The 22,573-nt window shown below is 41.6% G+C and overlaps 1 protein-coding gene across 1 annotated transcript; it reads right to left on the reverse strand.

Annotated features, from left to right (window-relative positions):
- Positions 1-481: 481 nt before the first annotated feature.
- Positions 482-14,182, reverse strand: LOC100501624 (Transcriptional corepressor LEUNIG). The gene is made up of 18 exons (NM_001348423.1): positions 13,807-14,182; positions 12,349-12,446; positions 12,118-12,227; positions 9,971-10,336; positions 9,778-9,863; positions 7,577-7,664; positions 7,390-7,465; positions 7,186-7,235; positions 6,510-6,806; positions 3,811-4,011; positions 3,004-3,234; positions 2,785-2,902; positions 2,298-2,407; positions 2,072-2,221; positions 1,826-1,990; positions 1,623-1,742; positions 941-1,147; positions 482-833 (listed from the first exon to the last, which is right to left on the reverse strand). Exons 1-18 carry the CDS (start codon positions 13,836-13,838, stop codon positions 687-689), a joined length of 2,652 nt encoding a protein of 883 aa, NP_001335352.1. The 5' UTR covers positions 13,839-14,182; the 3' UTR covers positions 482-686.
- Positions 14,183-22,573: the final 8,391 nt, after the last annotated feature.

Below are 22,573 nucleotides of genomic sequence, written 5' to 3' on the forward strand. Positions count from 1 at the left end.
CCGAACAGTCCAGACGGCCTGTCGAAAAGGCCCGCCTAAGGCCGAACAGTCTATGCTTGGTTCCGGACGGCGCTCTCTTCTCCTTCGGACAGTCCATAGTGTGAATACGAGTGTTGCATAGTTTCTGTACGAGACACACCTTGATGTCGCAGACGGTCTGTCGAAAAGGCCCGGATGGTTCAAGCACAGGTGAATTTTTCAGAAAGCTTCTCCTGTCGTTGCAGGTTCTGGTCTACTGTCTGCAAGGTTGGGATATGGTGCAACCGGCAGTGCTGAATCAAGACATGTCGGATCGCTTAATCTGTGCTGATCATCTTCCCAATCCAGACCTTTTGAGTCCATGTAGTTTTACCGGCAATAAAACTATGCTTCAGGCTCAATTACGTTAAAATACAAGGTCAAAAAACAAAATGCAGAATATTTTAGAGAATAAATATTTGCCACTTGTCCGAGGTACAATCTTTCTTCAACCAAAGTTTCTATTACGAGTTACAAGTTACAAGCTTCAGTGGCATACTGAACAGCATACAACGACCACAAAACAAAACACTGTTAGTTCTTGAGCCCACGCGGCTCCAGAGTATCTTGTCAGCAACCTTTTCGTCATGTGGTCATTTTTGGCAAAGTCTTGTTTGTCTATCATCTAACAGCCAGAATACAGAAGTCCAACATGGGTTTCATACAAGTCATTTCCAGAGCTTGAGAGTCCTATCATGGCTTACTGAGGCAACCTTCCCTGTTGCACTGGATGCTGCCAGGGCTGCAACCAAACCGTCATGCGCATTGTTGAAGGTCATGGTGTTCTTCTCCCTTATGTCCCAAAGTTCCAAGGACTGCATAACAAAACATAAAATAGAAGTTAAATCCACCTCCCTGAAAAAGGACTATGATTATGCTCCGGAATTATTAACTAGGTTACAAAAAAACTAGGAAAACTTACCTCGTAACAACCAATCACTAACAAGGATTGATAAGTTGGGTGGAAAACACATGAGTGGAACTGATTTCCACTGCGATTCAATTCGTGCACAAATTCACCATCACGTCCAGAACTGAATGACCATATTCTGACTGAGTCTTCACTGACAGAAGCCAGATATTCACCAGCAGAGTCCCAACAAAGCGATTGAATATTCTTATTGTGCCCCTACACATTTAAGAACAAACCTTTACGGTTAGATACCCAGTTTTGTTGCCAAATGCAAAACTTATCTCATTTTAAATCAGATGAAATTCAGCATCATAAAACTAGCATGGCTAAAAGCTTAGTGCACCAAGCTAGTGGAACTCGAGAACTTTTAATGAACCTATTCTTGTTTCAACACCATGTACCAGAATCTAGAATGGGCAACACAGTTGGTAAATATGTACTATTCCCTCCGTTCCAAATTGTAAGCCGTTTTCTAGGTATATAATTTTTGCTATGTATCTAGATATCTGCTATGTCTGGATATATAGTGAAAAGTTATGTATCTAGAAAGCCAAAACAACTTAAAATTTAGAACTTTAGAACAGAGTACAAAAGAAGTTAATTATGCACGTCATAAATTGCATGTATCTATAGTAAGTTGCATGTAACTATAGTAAGTGGCAGACTTTAGCAGTGATCATTAGTAACCAACCTGCAAGGGGCTTCTACAAGCATGTTGTGTCTCCCCATCAAGTATGTAGATTGCTTTCTCTGAGGCAGCTGCTAGATACTTTCCCTTACGAGGTTGAAATCTCATCTGAGTAGCACCTGCCTGGGACGACAAAATACGATTGATCAGAGAAAATCTTAATGATTAAGCTTATGACCCCATGAAATATAAAGATAACATCATACCTTAAACACCTTAACACATGTCAAACAGCTACCATTATTTATGCTCCAGCTGCGCACTTCCCCATCACCATCACAGGAGCATATCATATCCTCTTTGTTTGGATGAAAATCAAGTGACATGACAGATGCTGAATGGCCCGTGAAAGTTCGGAGTGAATAGTCAGTCTGCATAAAGAAACAATTAGGCATTAGTGTTCTCAGCTGCGGGACACCTAATGCAATATTGCCAGGTAAAAAGGGGCATACGTTATCTGCATCCCAAACCCGCACAGTTTTGTCGAAGGAGGATGTTGCAAGGCGCGACATGCTTGGGCTAAATCTAACATCAGTGATAAGAAACGAGTGCTCTTCCAGGAAGGATTTAGGCTTCAGAGAATCTGTACACCACAAAGTAACCTGTACAAAGAACAGGTGGGTAATTTAAGCTTTCTCTAAAACTTCTGAAATGATAGTTATGTGGTAGTGATCATACCTTTTTATCATGACCACCAGTAGCAAGCAGCTTACCATCAGCTGAGAAGTGGCAACAGACAACTTTGGCTGCACTTGCACGTGCTTTGGCAACCTCAGAAAAACCAAAACCTAGAACAAACAACTCTTCAGCTATGCATTGAACACAAACAAAAATAGTATAACGACTATGTTTTCTTACATTTTGCCTTTATTTAGCATCCTTTGAAATAATTATGTAAATTTACAAGCAGCAAAGATAATAATACAGTAAATTATTAGGAATAGTAATCTGATAAGGAAATATTTCTCATCTAACCAGTGAACAGATGAATGTCAAACATTTCTCAAAGCAAAAAAAGCAAGATTTTTTCTTAAAAAGAAAGTTAAATATTGATTTATTTACAGCAGGCATAAAACAAAATAGCTATTAGCTATGTCATGGATAAAAACGTGCACTCACAAGGACAAGTCAAAATCAAAACAGGTACAAGGAAACAAAACCACACCTTTGCTAGCATCCATGCATCGCCCCAAGTTGTCCCTAGGATCCATGTCATCCTGTGATAGAAAAGATTCAACATTATCATCCAATGAGCCATCTTCCAGCAAACGGTCCACATCATCCTGAAAAGAAAAAGGGTTCTGTTCTGTTATGATATCATCATAAGCAAATTTGACTAAACAAAAAGATATGTATCTCAAAATACACAAATGTGTGTGCTTACCAATGGGTTTGCTGGAGATGTCAAGCTCCCAGTTCCATCAGAGCCAAACATTACCATGGGTTTAGCTGAACCGCCATTCTGCTGCAGCTGTGGCACAGACATTGCATCTCCTGGTGTATGAGTGGAAGGTGTCGAGGGTGCAGAACTTGGAGAGGGACCAGCAGTATTGGCTGTGCCTGAACTATTGGCTCTACCAGAGGATGAGCCTGGCTTCTTTCTCTTTTTCGCTGTCTGAATCAGAAACGGTACAAGTTCACTTTGCCAATCTAAACCAGTGGGAAGTAGTTCTAAGTTCTAAGATGAATGTTGTAACAGTGAGGGTCTGAGGGATACAGTCCCTCGTCAACAAACAATATAATTCCAATGAATATGACAAACCAATTGCAGTGCAAACAACAGAATACAACAATGTGTTGTTGGAACACCACAAATAAATATAAAAACAAGATAGATAATCAGGTCAAGAGCTCTACAAAGTGGATGCATCACAGAGTTTATCATGAAGGTGCACACATACGATCATTTAACACAGAAGGAACTTAAGCTCATGTGCAATTTCAAACCAAAAGCAATATGAGATGAGCTTCGATGTATTTGACTATTTCCTTTTCCAAGGAAAGTATATTTGATAATCCATTATTCCAGGATAGATGCATAGCAGGTACATTTAAAAAAACAAAAACAATCAACTAGTCCAGATAATATGCATGTTGTAAATAGTATAGTAGAATGTTAGGTTTGAACAACCATGCAAAATGGAATATAGAATAGAAGGCGTCGCAAGTATACAACTCAACTGATACAAACCTGTTCAGCTCCCCCAAATGAGTTTGGTATGCCCCCATCAACAGGCATACTTCCAATTCCTAGTTTTTCTTGTTGAAGATGTTGATTTGAACTTTGAGATTGCTGGCTAGAGACAGCAGGTTGCTGAAGCTGATGTTGCTGTGGGAGCTGTTGGCTATTGCTTTGCTGTTGTAATAGTTGCTGCTGCTGAGCAAGTTTCTTCTACTACACAGAAAATCTGTATAAGAACATGGCAGCAGAAAAGAGCTAGAAAACTAATGTGAAGGAGTCAGGAGTGTATTCATGAAAGGAGGATACTTATGGATGTTGCAGCTTCAGAGGTACATATAATAATAGCAATTCAATCAAGCATTGGTCACTCACATATATGCATAATCACAAGGGAAGTAAGCACATACAATGAGAAACAAACTAAATTTAAAAGGAGATAAACTGTAGACTCGACATTTCAATAACAAAAGCACAGGACCGTTTCACTGGAACTTTAAATAACGACCATTGCTTTGTTATGTCAAAGGAAACTTTGATATTTTAACATTTGCAAAGTGGAAAATATATTCATAAAAAATAAATATGTTCAAATAATAAATACACTTACGGGGCGTTTGGATCCCTTCATTTCAGAGGAATTGGAATTCACCTAATAAAGTAACTTATTTAATTTGGAATTTGACATTCCACCACTTTCCAAAATTCAGATATAAGCCTATCTCAAATTCATGGGGTGCAGGATGAGAAATGATTTTATGCATTAGTAGAATTTGTTTCTACTCTGTAACTTTTTTTTTCGAACACGCAGGAGAGCTGCGTATCATTGTATTAAGAAGAAGGGTCTAAAAATTAGACCAATCACAAACACAACAGAAAAAAGAAATAAAAAGAAAAAGAAAAAGAAAAAGGAGAAGAAAGAAAACAAACAAGGCCATCCTGCCCCCACAATCTAAACTTAACCAACAACCTTCCCTTATGAGGTTAACTACTGAACTCACTCCTACATGACACTCTTCGTCTCACTCTTTTATAGTAAAAATATAGCACATAAATATCTCCGACATCTTGCTAATAATAATATACAAATATATTTTGCAAAAAACTGAATTAGCTTAATTGATATATATCTAAATTACTATTATTGGAATGAAATTCAATTCCAATGATCCAAACGGGGCGTTAGACAAAGACAACAAAATAACTAACGCTCCATTCTGTACATTGAAGAAGCTAAGACACAGATTTAGTAAAAAAAAATACATCAAAGTCAACTATATTCAACTCGGTTCTAGAAAGTAGGATTTGGAAATGAAATTTAGAAAACAAGAAAATAATTGCTGCAACTAGCAACATAACCATTGCAGCACTAAGAAATTTAAACTATATACTTCATCCCAAAATAAGGCATGCACATATTTCAATAGTCACACTGTTATTTTTTACCAACAATTTGTTTAATCATATGAAAAGCTTGCTATAAAAGTGGTTACATTAAATTTACATTTAGAAGTACTCTCTAATGATCAAAGTTGTGTTGCCACAAATGATATATTATAAGAATTAGCAGTCAAAGCATGATCTTGAAGGCCACATCAAGTCAAATCATGGCTTATATTTCAGGATGGGAGTAAAAGAAGTATGCAATATGTTAATTTTGTTCACACTGAAAGAAATTCCACAATGTTCATTTTGATCAGATTGGTACAAAGTGCCATCTTAAGCAAGGGGCCCATGATCCATCCCTACAAGTTTGCTTGTACCAGAAGGTAAGAAGCTAAGAAGGAATGATAAGTATTTACTGCCATATAAATCTAAGTCTAATAGAAGGACAGGCCTGGCGCAGTGGTGAGAACTGAGAAGCCTTCCCACTGAGCCAAGGCCCAAGAGTAGAGATGGAAATGGATGAAGACCCGCCAAGTTTTGCTACCCCAAACCTGTCCCCGTTAGACTAAAAAATCACCGCTCCAATGCCCATACTCATGTGCGGGTACAATTCCACACCCATACCCGGACCCGTCTAGAGTGGCCTGTGCCTGCCCGCCTAACTTGGTTTAGGGCGACTGACGAGCGCCAAGCGACAGCGTTTGACCTTCTGACTTCCAGGTGCGAGCATGTCACGTACCCGCGTGCAACTTGGTCGCTTGGATCGCGCAGTAATGAAAAGTCACATCGCAGACACTTGGAGCCTTGGACGTACTTTACTGTTTTGGCTGGCTGCCTACCGCTGCCGTATGACCCAAAGCCCATGTAGCATGTACTTGTGCTGAGGAGCCAGGAGCCTAGGACCAATCATTGAGCTGGGCTAAAATTCTAGAGAATTGTTGACTATATACCGGGTATTTTATACCCGTGGGTACACAGGTATGGGAACCCGCTCTACCCGTTGGGTCCTCTTTTTCTCCCATTAATAGACTCGTGGGCATAAAATTGTGACCAAACCCGTCCCCTAATGGAGTAATTACCCGCCGGGTAACGGGTAACAGGGCCCGTTGCCATCTTTACCCAAGAGTCCAAGGTTCGATGCAGCCTCTTTGAAAAAATGCAGGGGTAAGGCTTGCCTCGGTTATTCCTTCACCAGACCCCACTCATGTGGGAGCTGCCAGCACTGGGTTTGTCCTTTTTTTATAACTCAAAGTCTAATAGTACAAAAGGCTTGCCACCAGTTGGAGAAAATGAAGAGCCAAAAGGCAGAAGTAAAAAAGATATACCTTTATAAGCATATCTATATCTCCGCCACTTTGACTAGGAGAGCCAATATTTGGAATAATATCACTACCACTATTTGTCTGTCCATCCCGGCCAAGAACAGCATTTCTATTTAGCATCATCCTCAATCTTCTGTTGTCGACGTCACTAGATGTTGGTGAAGACATATTTTGCTGAGCCTGCAGCATAAGCTGCTGCTGCTGCTGTGGAGTCAGCATCTGGATTTGCTGGTGCAATTGCTGTTGATTCTGTATAAATGACTTCTGCTGAAGAATTCCTGACCTAAGTTGCTCAAGTCCCTGTAAAAGCAATGCACAAAGTGGTCAAAAGATAGTGTGCGGTAGCAAAATCACAATCAAAAGTGACATTAGCTACTATTTTTTCTCGAACACAAAGATCAGTGTATATCTTCATATTAACAAGAGAAAGAAAGTCACATACAACACAATCCCCTTATCTCAGAAGAGAATAGGAAAAGGTTGCCTAAAAGACTAGGAAAAACACCTGAAACAAACTAATATATTTCAAAAGTTCAGGTCTAATGAAAATTCAAGTCAGACAGTTTAAAAAGAAAGCACTTAGGTCTGAGATTTGAACAGGAACATATTTTGTACCCTGCACAAAAGGTGATGAAGAAATACAAGGGCAGTATACATTTCACTGTAAAGTAAACAGTACCGTGAGTGGCCATCCTTTCAGAGTCAAATTGTTCCCAGCTTGATTAGATCCTGTTAAGGTCACACCCAGTTTAGCCACAGAAAGACATGTGACAAGGTTGAATATGACCAGCACATTTTTTTACTGCAAGGCTGAGAGCACTAATAAAGTTGAAACCAGAAATAGTTGACAGTTCAGACATTAATTCCAGGGAACAGATCTAACCTTGGACACCTATAAATGACCCTTCTGGGCCTGCACCTCTGGGAGTCAGAACGTGATTAATCTCTGTCTTGATACCCTGATAATAATATGAATACAATAAGAAACAATAGTTCACTTCAATCCCAAGTGTGGAGGACACTATGATGTATGATAAAACAAGATAAACCAGGGTACCAAGAAGACTAACCTGAGCAGGCCCAGGAAGTTGGGGGCTCCTGGCCTGAACTTGTTGCAGAGTGCCTGATAAGCCACCAACAGTTCCATGCAAAATTTGCCTATAAAAAAGGACATTTTAACTCTGTAAGAGAATACTTCAATAAAAAGGTGCCATATACAGAAAAAGGTACAATCAATTAAAGCAAAGTTATGAGAAAAAAGGGGGCCTTGGCACAGTGGTGAAGCTGCTGCCTTGTGACCAGGAGGTCGGGGGTTCTGTAGGAAGAATGGAAACCCCTAACACTAATTAGAGATACCATGTTGGATAGAATGGAAATCCCTAACCCTGATTAGGGTGGGGCTGCTATATTAATAGATGGAATAGTATATGGGCTGGGCCTAAGCCCATTACAGCTGTAACACACATTATTCTAACAGGTTTGAGTCTGTCAGGGCCTAAGGAGGCCCACGGAGGGGCTGTGGCAGCAGCAGCCATGGGCCCTCCAAGGGGGATTAGATAAGGATGGTTAGAGATAAGATTAAAAGATTAGTTGAGATTATCTAGGAGATTAGTTGAGATTATCTAGGAAGGTTATCAGTTAGTAGTTGTTGAGAGTTTTTAGAAGATAAGGATCTCTAGCTAGATAGGGGCGGCCAGCTGGCCTATTTATGTAATCAATGGATGAGAAATAAAGTAGGCAAGAATTAGAAGGGAGAAACCCTCCTCTTGCTTGGCCGTGGGCAGAGGCCCCCGGCCGACGTTCCTGTCCATCGATACCCCTCCAATTCAAGGTTTTAAAGTCGTCCGACTAATCGCGATTAGTCGGCCTTATCGCTAGAGGGAGCTCGATTAGGATCTCCGACTAATCGCGATTAGTCGTCCGACTAGGTATAGTCGTCGACTAGTTTTCCTTGTTTTGGGCCACTAATCCGGTCTCTGTTTTATGGGCCGGCCCACCATCTGTACATCACAAACACTGTTTTGCCCTACTTGTACCAATACGGTACACGCGTTACGCAGCGCACAGTCGCGCTCGCGTGTGCACCCTTCTCCATCGCTGTTGTCCTCCTCTCCTGCCGCCCTGTTGTGCTCCGGCGGCCCTCTGCTCGAGCGTCAGCTATGCCCCCTCCATCACGCAGCGCTGTTTTGCAAAATATAAATAGCATATAGTATATGTATGTATGCAACACTATCTCTACTCTTCAAAACTTCCTCCACGATCTTATCAGACCCATTAGTTTCTGCCTTCCGCGGCTATCCTCCCGACCCACTAGGCCACTACGGCAATGTCCGTACTCCCTAGGACATCTCTTGATCTCGCATACCCAGTCAAGAAATCTTCGGTCCGCAATTGAATCAGTGTGCTGCTGAAATCAGTGTACTGTTGTCCTACTACAACTAGTGTACTGTTGTATTGCAGTCCTGCTACAACTTTATATATTGATATATACATATGGTCTTGTTATAGGTGGACGACTAGGAGTCGACTAGACTCGACTAATCGAGCAAATCAACGACTAATTGCGATTAGTCACCTTATCGGTGCTCAGGCGACTAGAGTCGACTAGCCGACTTTAAAACCTTGCTCCAATTCCTCACCGATCTAGCGATCATAACAGAGTCATGGAAACAGCCTCTTGCAAATGCAAGGAAAGGATGTGTACTATAGACACAAATGGGTCCGACCCTTCCCTGGACCCGCCCAAGCAGGAGCACATGCACCAGGCTATCTTTTTTTAAGGTATGAGAAAATGTTCAAAGCAAAGTACATAATTTATAAAAATAAAGTGCTTAGGAGGTGCAAACTGCAAAGTACCAAATTGCACAAGCACCAAATCCAATAAAAGTGAAGCCTTAGTCCAGTTTATCTCCGGAGCAATTTAAGAAAAAAAATCCAAACTTTCAACAAGAAACAACTAAATAAGTTGCATGAAATGGACCATGTGGTGAAAAAGGAGGTATTTTATCGGCATTGATTCATTGAAGATTACATCACCCCATATATACATAACTCGTCAACTGAATAATCCATGGAAGCTTCAGTGCAATTCACTCTGTTTACTGTGGATTAAGATGGTAATTTTAATAACACAGAGGGAGACCCAGTTGCTTCAGTTTATTAACACACTATTTTCTCCTTAATAAATCTCATCAGGTACTGCCAAGTGCTATATCACATGCAGTACAAATACAGTTACAGTATTTTCATTATTCAAAGGATCAGCAAGTACCCTGAGGATTGTGCACTTGAAGCTGCTTTCAACAATGATGCTTCATTTGAATCAAGTAGTTGCCCAGCGTTCTCTCCGTATCTTTGCTGCAACCATACTTTACATGTTACAACAGAATTACCCACCAAAAAGAAAGCTACATAAGGAGTAATCTGAAGGGTACAATGAACCTAGGTATTATCTAATAGTGTACCTTCAATGATGCCTCTTCGAAAGAGTCTCTCTGGGAAGGTACCTTTAACCTTTCCTCATACATTTTTGTTGCCATAACATTTGCAGTACTTTGGTTTTGTCGCATTAAAGGATTGTTTCCAGAAATTCCATTCGCAGAACCATTGAGAAGATGAGAACCATCTCTGCGCTGCTGTTGCAGCTGCTGCTGCTGCTGAGGTTGTTGTTGTTGTTGTTGTTGTTGTTGCTGCTGCTGCTGTTGCTGCTGTTGCTGCTGATGCACAGCTCTTTGTAACAGCATTTGTTGCATTTGTATATGCTGTGGTTGCTGCTGCCTCTGTTGAGGTGTTTGTGGCTGCTGTTGCTCCCTGGCCTTCATGAGCTGAGTCTGGAATAATGCAGTTTTTTGTACCTGGGTTAGTATTGCTAGGACAGCAAACCCTGCCAACACTTATGTCTATTGATGCAGCAACGACAGATCAAGATTTATAAATTTCAATCTTTCAGTAACAATATGCCCCTAGGAGAGAGAAAGGTGCAAAACAAAACACGTATAACATAAGAAAATAGATATAAACATATGCCATGAACAATAGAATAGCCAGGATGGACAACAAAGAAACTGAGACACAGACCAAACAGTTGACTAGCAAAAGCCACACCCTCCTTTCATAAAAACATACCATTTAGGACAAGTTTTATAATCAAACTTTAAAACTACAAACATGAAACATCAATAACTTTTAAAAGTTATTTAGTTTGAAAACATGGAAGTCATGTGTAGAGTTGTATTGAAAATATTCACAAAACTCACGAGCTTGAAGGATTTTTTTCTAGAATACGTGTGTATCATTGAATTAAGAGAGAAATAAGGGGGATCCGATACAGCCTAGACCCCTGCCTCGGACCAAGCAAGGGGCTGCAAAAACACACACAGAAGCTTAGTTACAGGAATAGATACTGGGTAGGACCTTACTACACACCTAAAACAACATAAACTACTGGCCCAAACCCTGAAGGCCTGAACCTGACTTAAGGCTCTCATACACTTCGCTCCAGTAAAACACCACAGATGACACTCATTTTCGAAGGAGTGGAGAGCCGTCTGCAGATTGGGTTGGGTCTTGTCAAAGACTATTGCATTCTTGTGCTTCCAAAGCGCCCAGAATAATCACAGGTTTGAAGGATTTTATGAATGTGTTCTAGAAGAAATTAGTGATAACAAATATGCATCGAAGACTGTGCAAGTCAAATGTGACAAGTATTTTTGGCTGGAGGGAGTACTAAATCTAGAGGAGAGTGTATTAAAGGAATGTCATATATTGAACAAGGGTTCTCTTACAAACAATACCCTTGCGATAATTAATACTAGCTCATTAGGAACAAAGGAAATTCAAACAGAAGAAATAGTTTTTTTTTTCTCGGAAAATGCAGGAGGACTGCGCATCATTATATCAAGTAGAGGGGAAAAAGAAGTCCAGGCGGACAGATACAAGCATCCTAGGCCACTTAAGGCGGCCAAAAACACAAAAACAGAAACTGATCCATCAGGAGGCACAATAGAAACACGACCACACACTACCCACTAGAACATTCCTGCAGAGCTAAGGGCTGTTGCTAGGCCTAAACTTTCCAGATTCTTGACCCCAGCCATCACCCAACATGCTAGCTCATCAAGCAGGGATCTCTGCACTTTTCCAATGGTAGGAGATTCACCATCAAAGACAGCCCGGTTTCTTTGCATCCATAAGCACCAAGCTCCTAAAATGATGACGCTATTGAAGCCCTTTCTCCATTTCTTATGTACTTTGCTGCTCACATCTTTCCACCAATCAGCAAAAGACGACACATGTGCCCCAGGAGAGGTGCCCCAAACCAAAAGGTAAAAGAATATTGTGCCAGAAATGTCGGGCGAAGACGCAAGAAGCTAGAAGATGTTGAGCGGTTTCTGTTCCTGGTCGCAGAGAGGGCAAGCATCCGGGTGCTCCAGCCCTCTTCTCTCCAGTCTATCAACTGTCCAACCGAAAGATCCATATCTAGATGTACTTTTACAATCACAAAGTAATTTGCTCTTTGTTGAAGGACTTACAAAAAGAAGAAAATGTATCAAACGTGCATGCGTCAAAAAAATTGATCACAAAAAGGACAACGAAATGCACACATACTTACCTCAATATATGAGGCTGCAACATCTGAATGCTTCTCGTTAGTTCTTGCTATGAATATATCCCAGAAAACCGACCACCACTCGAAAAGAAAGCCACCGGGTGCATCAATGGCTGAAAAAAAAGAACAGTTTTTGGGAAGTAAATAATAGTCTTGACAAGCAACAGACAAAACGGACAGGAAGAACTCAAGAAAAGAAAAGTAACTCCACACAACTTGCAGACAAATGCATACCAACTGGATCTGAAGAGACCTTTCCTTCTGCTTGGAAGGCCTTTGCAGTTGCCTGCAAATTTCTCTTCATAAAATAGTCATATATGTAAACATCCAGCCTGTTTCATGAAGTAGCCAAATAGTCAAAAGACAGGATTGAAGGAAATAACCAATCATCCAATCATAAGATGATGTTTCAAGAAGAACATGAGTAGGTAGCTAGTAAGCATATAGAATTATGATAAAAGGAATGCATATTTAATTATTTATATAGTATTACTATATTGGACAGAGAATCAGGAAATTGCCATGTCTTCAAAAATACAGTTATGCTAGATTGGCATAACTAGTTTTATTTATTTGATTTTGCATCTCCTTCGAAGTAGACCCACAGCTAAACTGATCATGAGCATCAGTGTTCCGCCAATCATATTTCCATTCACTGACAATAACCTTTTAATTCAATTAAGAATGCATCATTAGTTCAAATATATGCTTTCCAAAAAAATGTTCAGTATTAGAGACATAGGTGTAGTATAGCACTGGACTAAAACAGGACCATTGTCTATCTGGCTATCTGCGCTATCTGTACTGTCTCCATCTTGCAGTGGCAATAGTAGCTCTAGCATGACGTGGTCGAACACTGAGCCGTGTGTTTGGTTGGACGTACAAGGAGGAATGGAAAGGGGAGGCCACATTTACTATAGTGTTGATGAGAGTCACGGGGGCAAGGTGAACACTGGAGCAATTTTTGGTGACGGCGTGATCAAAAAATCGAGGGGACGCCCCCGCCTCATCCTACTTTGACATCAAACCAAACACATGGTAAGACTCTGTCAAACCAGGCTATCGAATCTGCACCACCACCATCCGCTCTTACTGAGCCTAAGACTTTCTGTCAAAAATGGCTAAAAGATTCCTCCGCAAGCGGAGGAACCCACATCCCAGCAAACGAATAGAGATCCTCCCTTCCAGAATGCTTAATTGCTCAACTAGAACTACTACTGAATGTCCATAAATATCCATAATCTTCGGTTAAAATGTCGATACTGCTAAAAATGGGCAAATCTGTCAAAACCTGGGGCAACCCTCAAATCAGCTCTCCTCGACCTCGAGAACAAACAAAGGGTTTAGGCCTTGTTCGGCTCATATGAATTGGATAGGATTGGAAAAAATTATGAAAGAATTTGACTTGTTTGACCAATCCACATGGATTGAGAGCAAAACGAACAAGCGTAAGAAAAAAAACAAGGCTGAAATGAAAATAAAAGGAGCTATCGCGGCGAAACCCTAGCTGCCAAACACGACCTCGCACACAATACTGGAGACAGCTGCAACGCGTCCCCACGAACGCGATAACAGCACAGAAAATTCATCAAAAAAGACGCAAAATCACGCCAGCCCAAGCGAACCAAACGATAAACACGTGCACAGAAAGATACTCATGTAGTCATGTGAAATGGTAAACCAAATCCTTACATCTTGTCCGCCTCCCAGTTAGTCTGCGACATGGCCGGTGCTCTTCTCACGGCGCGCCGAACAGGAAGCCTCTCCCTCCGAAGCAAAAAAGCCCCGACGAGGAGAGCCTGTTCAGATGGGCCACCGACACCTCCGCAGCGGACGCCTGGACGGTGGGAGCGTGGCTCGAGCAAGGCGGGGTGGAGATATCGAGGCGAAACGCTTGCGGCGGGGCCGCGGCGGTGAGCGGCGGAAGGGAGGGCGGATTGGAATCGCTGGTAGCGGCGGGAGCGGGACGGGAGAGTCGGGGGGGAGGGGATGTCGAAATGTACGAGGGGGACGGGGAAGGTAATGGAGGCGAGGGCCAATTGGGGAATAGAGACGGGAGGAGTGGGACAAGACACAGGAGTACAGGACACAGGAGACAAGACCGGGCGTATTAAAATAGTTAGAGAAAATCATTAATAATTATGACTTCTTATGTAATAAAAGATAGTTATGAGTTATGACTCGCAGGTTCTATATAGTACAACCTCTATTTCTAGATAAAGAGATTTTATTAAGAGTTATCTTAAGTCATTTTCTAAAGTTTTGATCAAAATACTTGAAAAAAACATCAAAATTTACGATTTAGTATCTTTAGGTATATCATATAATATATGTATTTATAATATACTCATTTTATATCATAGATATTATTAATTTTTATATGAAGTTAGTTAAATTTAAGATAGATGGCTTACACGGATTCTAAAAAATAATTTATTTGATGATATAGAGAGGACTACGGTCAAAGTTACAGACAAAGTTATTAATATTTATATAATACACTAATCCAAATGTCCCAAGGTGTTACTGAACTCTTAAACCAACAAACATTAACAAACTAGTAGAAGGGAAATATATAAATTTTTGATAGTATCGTTTTTTAACTAAAGCAAATCAAGAGCATCACAATATATAAATCAGTTAGAGAACATAACAAAAGCATAATCAATTATAAATTAACTTTATCAAATGTAAGTAAACCATAAACATCATGTCAAAACATTCGTCATAATATTTATGGTTGCCATACAAATAACAGAGTTATTAGCATAAATTCTTTAGTGATGAAGTGTGAATGTGCTGCTGTTTTCCTTCCAAAAAGTCAAGCATCATAACTTGTGTTGGGGACTTGTTCTCAAATGCTATGAGTTAAGAACAAGGCAACATAGAAAATGTTAATCGTTAAAGCCCTTCGTCCTTCGAAGCATTATTTCCTTTAGGATATAATGGTTTCTGGACGAAGGTTATGAAGGACGTATTTCCATAAATTCATCATACAGTGACGAAGGATGAAATGTAAGGAATATAAAAGACAACATAAACAATTATCTATTATTATTAGGCATAAACAGGAATATCATTGAATTACAAGTGTACCTTCAACTGGAAGGAGATGATAGTACAAGCGTGACGCAAAAAGCGAATGCCAAGTCAGCGTGAACAGTACGGGAGTACTGTTTACCTATTTATAGGCGCGGGACACAACCCATATAAAATTACATTCATGCCCTTTACAGTTGATAATAACTCTATAGTAATCTGTCGAGGTCTAAATAGTCTTTTCATCTTTAAGTCGGTTTCACTTTCTGCTGTCACGCCGAAGCTTTCCTGTTCACACCTTCGGCGTTGTACCAACCTTCGTATTATTCTGGTCTACTGTGATGCCGACTTGAGTCCGAATATACCTGTTCACACATTATACTCCAGAAATACTGTTAAATCCTGTTTTTGAGGACCTTCGGATGCCGAAGGTCCCCAACAGTAGCCCCTCGCGATATTAATTTGTTTAAAATAATAAATTTAGATTGCGACATGGACGAAGGCTTTACGCCGAAGGTCCGAAAAAACATCTTCCCTTTGCTAGAATAGAAACATTCACTGACAAGCGGGGTCTTTCAATTTTCAACGCACTTGGCGTATAAATACGGTCATACCGCAAACTCATTTGACACGCTCTCTGGCCAACTGCTCCCGCTCACTCAATTTTTAGCTCTTGTGCACTAAGATTTGTTAAGCCTTTAGTTTTGAAGCTTCGGCTTTGAAAATAGTTTTTAGTGTCTCCGAAGATGTCTGAGGATAAGAAGACTGCTGCTGAGATGAAGCTGAGCCTGGACGAAGAGAAAAACTTGGGGTTTCTTATAGCGATGTCAAAGACCAATACAGAAAAATCACCAAGGAGATTCTAGAAGGTTTGTCTGAAGATACTGGTGACAGTGACAGCTATGATGTGGACAGTGGTGGTGAAGACTCCGAAGATCGTCCCTGGCGACCAAGCCATTCAGTTTATGGTAAATCAACTATCAAAGAGAATCATCTTGTCAACATGAGAGGAAGGTATTTCCGGGATTTATCCATTGTGAGGGCCGACGAAGGGGAAAAAACGTGCCCACACCCTGAAGAGAATGAAGTCGTAGTGTACCGAAGCTTTTTGAAAGCTGGACTGCGATTTCCCTTGAGCAGCTTCGTCGTGGAGGTGTTGAAAATCTTCGAAGTCTATCTTCACCAACTTACCCCCGAAGCAATCATAAGGCTGAATATCTTCGTGTGGGCCGTGAGAAGCCAAGGTCTGAAGCCTGATGCAAAAAGCTTCTGCAATATACACGAATTATCATACGAAACAAAACCTTGGGGTAAGGAACAGTATCACAATAATTTTGGCTGCTACAGTTTCGTTTCTCGGTCCGGGTCAAGCTGCCCCGTGCCAACCTTTCGGAAGAGATGGCCCGACGACTGGATGACAGAATGGTTTTATGTAAAGAATGATCTGACAGTACGAGAAGATATCAAAGGTATAATTATGCGCCCTATTTGGCAAAGCTTCGGCCTTCGGAGGCCGAAGGTTGAAATGAATGAAGCTGCCGAAGAATGCCAGAGGGCCTTCGGCGTTATCTGTTCTTTTATTGGAACGAGGGACTTAGTACAAGAGCATATCGCCTTCAGGGTATGGCCGCTCGCGGAGAAATGGGAAATGCCACAAGAAACCATAAAAGAGGCCGACGAATGTGGACTTATCAGGTTGAAATACACTTTTAAATTTGGAGATAAATTCGTTGAGCCAGATGATGACTGGTTAAAAAGCATTGAAAATTTAAGTGATGAACTGCTTGGGGCTTATTCGAAGGCCGAAGACACTGCAATGTCAGCAGCCTTCGGAGGCCGAAAAAAGAAGAGGCTAAATCGGGTATTTGATGGAATCGGGTTTGTCTACCCTGACTATTGCTATCCTATTCGAAGGCAGAAGAGAAAAAACACAACCTCTGCAAAAGAAGAAGCTGCAAATGCTCCTAGCGAGCCAGAACCGAAAAGAAAGAAGATAAAGGTCCTCACACATCGGCCACGCTATATTGAACCGGCTTCGGTGCCTGAGTTTACCGGAGAAACCTCTTCGGCCACCGAAGCTGAAAAACCAACCGAGCCAACCTTGCTGCCAGAAGTCACAGAAACGGCCGAAATGCCAACAAAAATAGAATTGGAACAATCAAAGACTTTGTTATCAGAAACGAAAGAGAAGGCCGAAGCGCCGTCCACAGGAAAAATGGAAGAAGTAAAAGAAGCAACGGAGGGATCAAAAACATCAGAAGTTTTGAGTCCTGCAACAAATATTGAGGCAGTAAAAAACCAAAAGGTGCCAGCAGTGACTCCGAAAAGGAAGAGAATGGTCAACGTGCTAGATGTTCTGGAGACAATTAAATCTTCAAGCACACCTCCGAAGGAGACTGCTGTCATCCCCGAAGGAAAAACTGAAATCTCTGATACTAAGGCTCCAGAACAAGAAACTGAAGCCGAAGCTGGGTCCTCAGAACCCACGAAAATAAAATCCCTGGAATTCGAAGAAGAAAAAATTGCAGAGCCAACTTTTGTTGAAGAAATCAGTGCTGCTGTCCCCGAAGCATCTCCCAAAGTCCTTGATTATATTATTCGCCATGCTTCGGGGAAACAACTATCAGAAAAAGAAAAACAAGAGGCCCAACTTTACGCCCAAAAACTGAAGTATCCAAAGGGGGCATTAATATTCAATGGCAGTGGAGAAGAAGACTTTTTGTATTGTCTCCCTGACAGCAAAGAGATTTCTGTCTGTCGGGAGATGAGCAAGAGCTTCGGATTCCCAACACTGGAAGACGGGCTCTCAGTGCTGTCGAAAAATGATTTGGCCGACAGCCTGGCGTATAATAGCTTGAAGGTGGAACAAATGGAATCTTTGCATTTTTGTTGAGACCAAAATTTTTCGTTTGTTTAAACCTATTGACACACACATATTTCTCTTTGCAGGGCCTGATACTTAGCAATGCCCTCAGGGCACAGAAAGATGCTGAAGACGAAGGGTGTACTATAGCCCTGAGCAACCTTCGTTCCGAAGTACTTGAACTGAGGAACGAAGGTCTCGAGAAAGATAAAATATTACACTCATTGATAAATAAAATAAAGGAAGACGAAGCTGCTTTTAAAGGTCAAGCTGAAGCTCATAAACGTAAACTTGAAGATCTTCGGAAACAACTGGCCAGAGCCAAGGAAGAACGTATACTTGAAGAAACAAAGCGAGAACTCAGCGACCAATAGGCAGATCACTTAGAAGGAACTGTTGAAGAGCTTCGGTCGTCCAAGAAGAGATGCTATAACAAATCTATAGAATGTGTCAAGAAGTTAAGGGCTAGCTTCGCCAAGGTCGGCGCATTCTCAAGTGAGGAAAACTTTACGAGAGGCAATCCCGAAGGTCCCATCGAATGGATCGACCACGAAGCTGAAGCCTTCGAAGAAATTTTAAATAGCCGTGGAGATATATGTGCCTTCTCGGGTGCCAGAGGAATTGCCACTATTTTAGAGAAAAAAGGCTGCGAACATGTAAAGATTCTAGCGCAATCCGAAGGTGCTTTGCCCTTCGAAGATGCAAGGGATCCATCGGCCGAAGCTAGCACGGTTGGTGGAAAATTTTTCACCGATATCTGGGATAATGGTGGTCGAGAAATGGCCCGAGAGATTATTCAAAGAAGCGAAAAGGGCATTCACGATGCTAGAGAAGTAGCTGAGGCTGCTGAGAAGAGCGCAGAGCCCGAAGGTCAATTAGGTATTATCTAATAGTTTTTATTGTGCTGTAATTTTAGGTTTTAAGATTCGTTTGCAATTTATCATAGCAATGTAGCCGTATCCTGTTCTACTTCAGATTCTGCTAAAGCCCCTTCGGACCCTCAGCCGAAAGGAGACGACAGAATAAAAAAGATGGCTGAAGCTATTATGGACGAAGTCGTCAATCGGCTCCTAAACGAAGCTGCAGAAGTCGTTTTGAGAGAGGATTAAGTATTATTGTAAAAACTTTTGAGATGTAATATATTGTAACATTTTGTAACCCTGAATGTAATATACCTGTTTTTTCTTGCTTAATTCTTTACGATGCATGAAACTTTACACGTACCGCTTTTGAGTCTTTGACGAAAAAACACATTCCCTTCTTTTCATGCTTCGTGAAGAAGAATTTTTCAACAATATCCAGTGTTCTGATGAATAATATCCAGGCTTCATGAAAATATTTTCCGAAGCTACACCTCCGAAGATCAATAATGTATCTCCTTGTGACAGTATGATTTTTCCCTTTTTTCAAAACGTTCTTCTGTAGATTAATATTGTGTCCACCTCTTGTGCCATATGCAACATGATGTATGATGCTTATGCTATGCGACATGATGCGATGATGTTATGTTATGTGAGGCGATGCTTATTCCGAAGATGCACATGCATCCCTGCAATAAAACACATAATCTTTTATAAGCCTCCCTTAGGAGCTTCTTCGCCTTTTACTTCAGCGGAATCAGCGTTTATTTTTCGCTGTAAGCCTCCCTTAGGAGCTTCTTCGCCTTTTACTTTCAGCGGTATTCGCGTTGACTTTTCGCGCTTCGCCTTTTACTTAGGCGGTATCAGCGTTGACTTTTCGCTGTATGCTCTGCATTCCCTTTGAAACGACTTTGGAGCAGAAAACTTACACTGTGCTCCCTCTGGAGCGGCTTTTTGTGACTTCGGCAAACTTACTCTGCGTTCCTTAGAACGACTTTTTGTTACTCCGAAGAATTTTCAATAGTTCGAAGGTCCTTTTTGTTGTCACACGTCTTTCAACAATTTAAGCCTGTGAAGAAGATATATTTTCCTTGTGTGAATCAACGAAACTATTTACATGAAACCTGAACAATGTCCTTTATTACAGAAAATAAAACTGAATGAAAAAGATTGCTATTAAGGTAGGATATTTGTCAATAGATATGCTTTGACTCTGGCACAGTGCTGTTGACTGTGCGAGCTTCGGACTGCTCTCTGAAGTCCCTTTGGTGTGGAGCATATTGGCTCCCTTCTGGCTGCTGGCCTTGTTGTAGCGGTGGTGGAGGCGGAGGTTGTTGCCAGGAAGCCTGAGGTTGACTCGCCGAAGCAACAGAAACTGCAGGGTGATTGCCTACATACTCTGGGATGTAAGGCGAATGATACGAAGCAGTGTGCATGACCTGCTTCGGCTGAACCTGTTGTGCTGTCGCTTCGGCTATTTCTTTTTGCTTCTGGATGGTAACATGGCACATCCTGGTGGTATGACCTTTGTTCTCACCACAGAATAAGCATAAGATTCTTCTCGGTTGATCGCCAAATCTTCCTCCGAAGCCCCTGGCGCCTCTGCCTCTTGGAGCTGGTGGTCGGAAGGAGCCTTGCTGTTGCCCCGAAGCCTGTGAGGAACATTGTGGCCTTTGCTGTTGGCTCCCTCTATCATCATTTTGTGTAGAGTTATGAATTGATCTAACGTGCCTCGGGTAGAACCTCCCTCCGAAGCCCCTGGTCATTTCAGAAAACATGAAAGCCTCCTCCCTCCTTTGGCGAAAATCATTATCGGCCCGAATGTACTCGTCCATCTTCTGGAGCAGCTTCTCCAAAGTTTGAGGGGGCTTCCTAGCGAAGTACTGAGCTGATGGTCCTGGCTGAAGCCCCTTGATCATGGCCTCAATGACAATTTCGTTGGGCACCGTTGGTGCTTGTGCCCTCAAACGCAAGAACCTTCGGACATACGCCTGAAGGTATTCTTCGTGATCCTGGGTGCACTGGAACAGAGCTTGAGCAGTGACCGGCTTCGTCTGAAACCCTTGAAAGCTAGTTAACAACAAGTCCTTCAGCTTCTGCCATGAAGTGATCGTTCCTGGTCGAAGGGAGGAATACCAGGTTTGAGCAACACTCCTGACAGCCATAACGAAAGATTTGGCCATGACTGCAGCATTGCCACCATACGAAGATACTGTTGCTTCATAGCTCATCAAAAACTGCTTCGGGTCTGAGTGGCCATCAAATACGGGAAGCTGAGGCGGCTTGTAGGACGGAGGCCAAGGTGTAGCCTGCAGCTCAGCGGACAGAGGAGAAGCATCATCAAAAACAAAATTCCCATGATGGAAATTGTCATACCAGTCATCTTCATTGGGAAAACCCTCCTGATGAAGGTCTTGGTGCTGAGGCCTTCGGTGTTGTTCATCCTGAGCAAGATGACGAACTTCTTCAGAGGCTTCGTCTATCTGCCTCTGCAGTTCAGCTAGCCTGGCCATCTTTTCTTTCTTCCTCTGTACTTGTTGATGAAGCATTTCCATATCTCTGATTTCTTGATCTATCTCGTCCTCTGGTGGTGTCGGGCTGACAGCCTTCCTTTTCTGGCTTCGGGCCTCCCGAAGGGAGATTGTCTCCTGATTGTGATCCAGTGGTTGTAGAGCTGCAGCCCCAGTCGCTGAAGCTTTCTTCGGCGCCATAACGAAGGTTTATGATCGCCGAAGGTGTTCAAAAAACTCGAAGAGTGGAAGTGGGTTCACCGGAGGTGGGCGCCAATGTTGGGGACTTGTTCTCAAATGCTATGAGTTAAGAACAAGGCAACATAGAAAATGTTAATCGTTAAAGCCCTTCGTCCTTCGAAGCATTATTTCCTTTAGGATATAATGGTTTCTGGACGAAGGTTATGAAGGACGTATTTCCATAAATTCATCATACAGTGACGAAGGATGAAATGTAAGGAATATAAAAGACAACATAAACAATTACCTATTATTATTAGGCATAAACAGGAATATCATTGAATTACAAGTGTACCTTCAACTGGAAGGAGATGATAGTACAAGCGTGACGCAAAAAGCGAATGCCAAGTCAGCGTGAACAGTACGGGAGTACTGTTCACCTATTTATAGGCGCGGGACACAACCCATACAAAATTACATTCATGCCCTTTACAGTTGATAATAACTCTATAGTAATCTGTCGAGGTCTAAATAGCCTTTTCATCTTTAAGTCGGTTTCACTTTCTGCTGTCACGCCGAAGCTTTCCTGTTCACACCTTCGGCGCTGTACCAACCTTCGTATTATTCTGGTCTACTGTGATGCCGACTTGAGTCCGAAGATACCTGTTCACACATTATACTCCAGAAATACTGTTAAATCCTGTTTTTGAGGACCTTCGGATGCCGAAGGTCCCCAACAACTTGAAAACAATAAATAAAGCAAGAGTGAGATGAAAATAACTGAGCAAGTAATTGATTAACAAGTCATGTAAACTTCATATTTTAATTATAGAATGGTTAAAATATAGTATAGCTATTCTATTGAATTGGACTACAATCTAATTATAACCATAGGAACCATATGATATGGTAAGAGCTAGAACTCTACAAACACAATAAATAACCACTTCAAATGTCTCACATGGATGCATGTGAATGCAATCTATGTTTTCTTTCGCCTGCATATC

This window comes from Zea mays, chromosome 3 (genome assembly GCF_902167145.1).
Source record: "Zea mays cultivar B73 chromosome 3, Zm-B73-REFERENCE-NAM-5.0, whole genome shotgun sequence".
NCBI lineage: Eukaryota > Viridiplantae > Streptophyta > Magnoliopsida > Poales > Poaceae > Zea > Zea mays.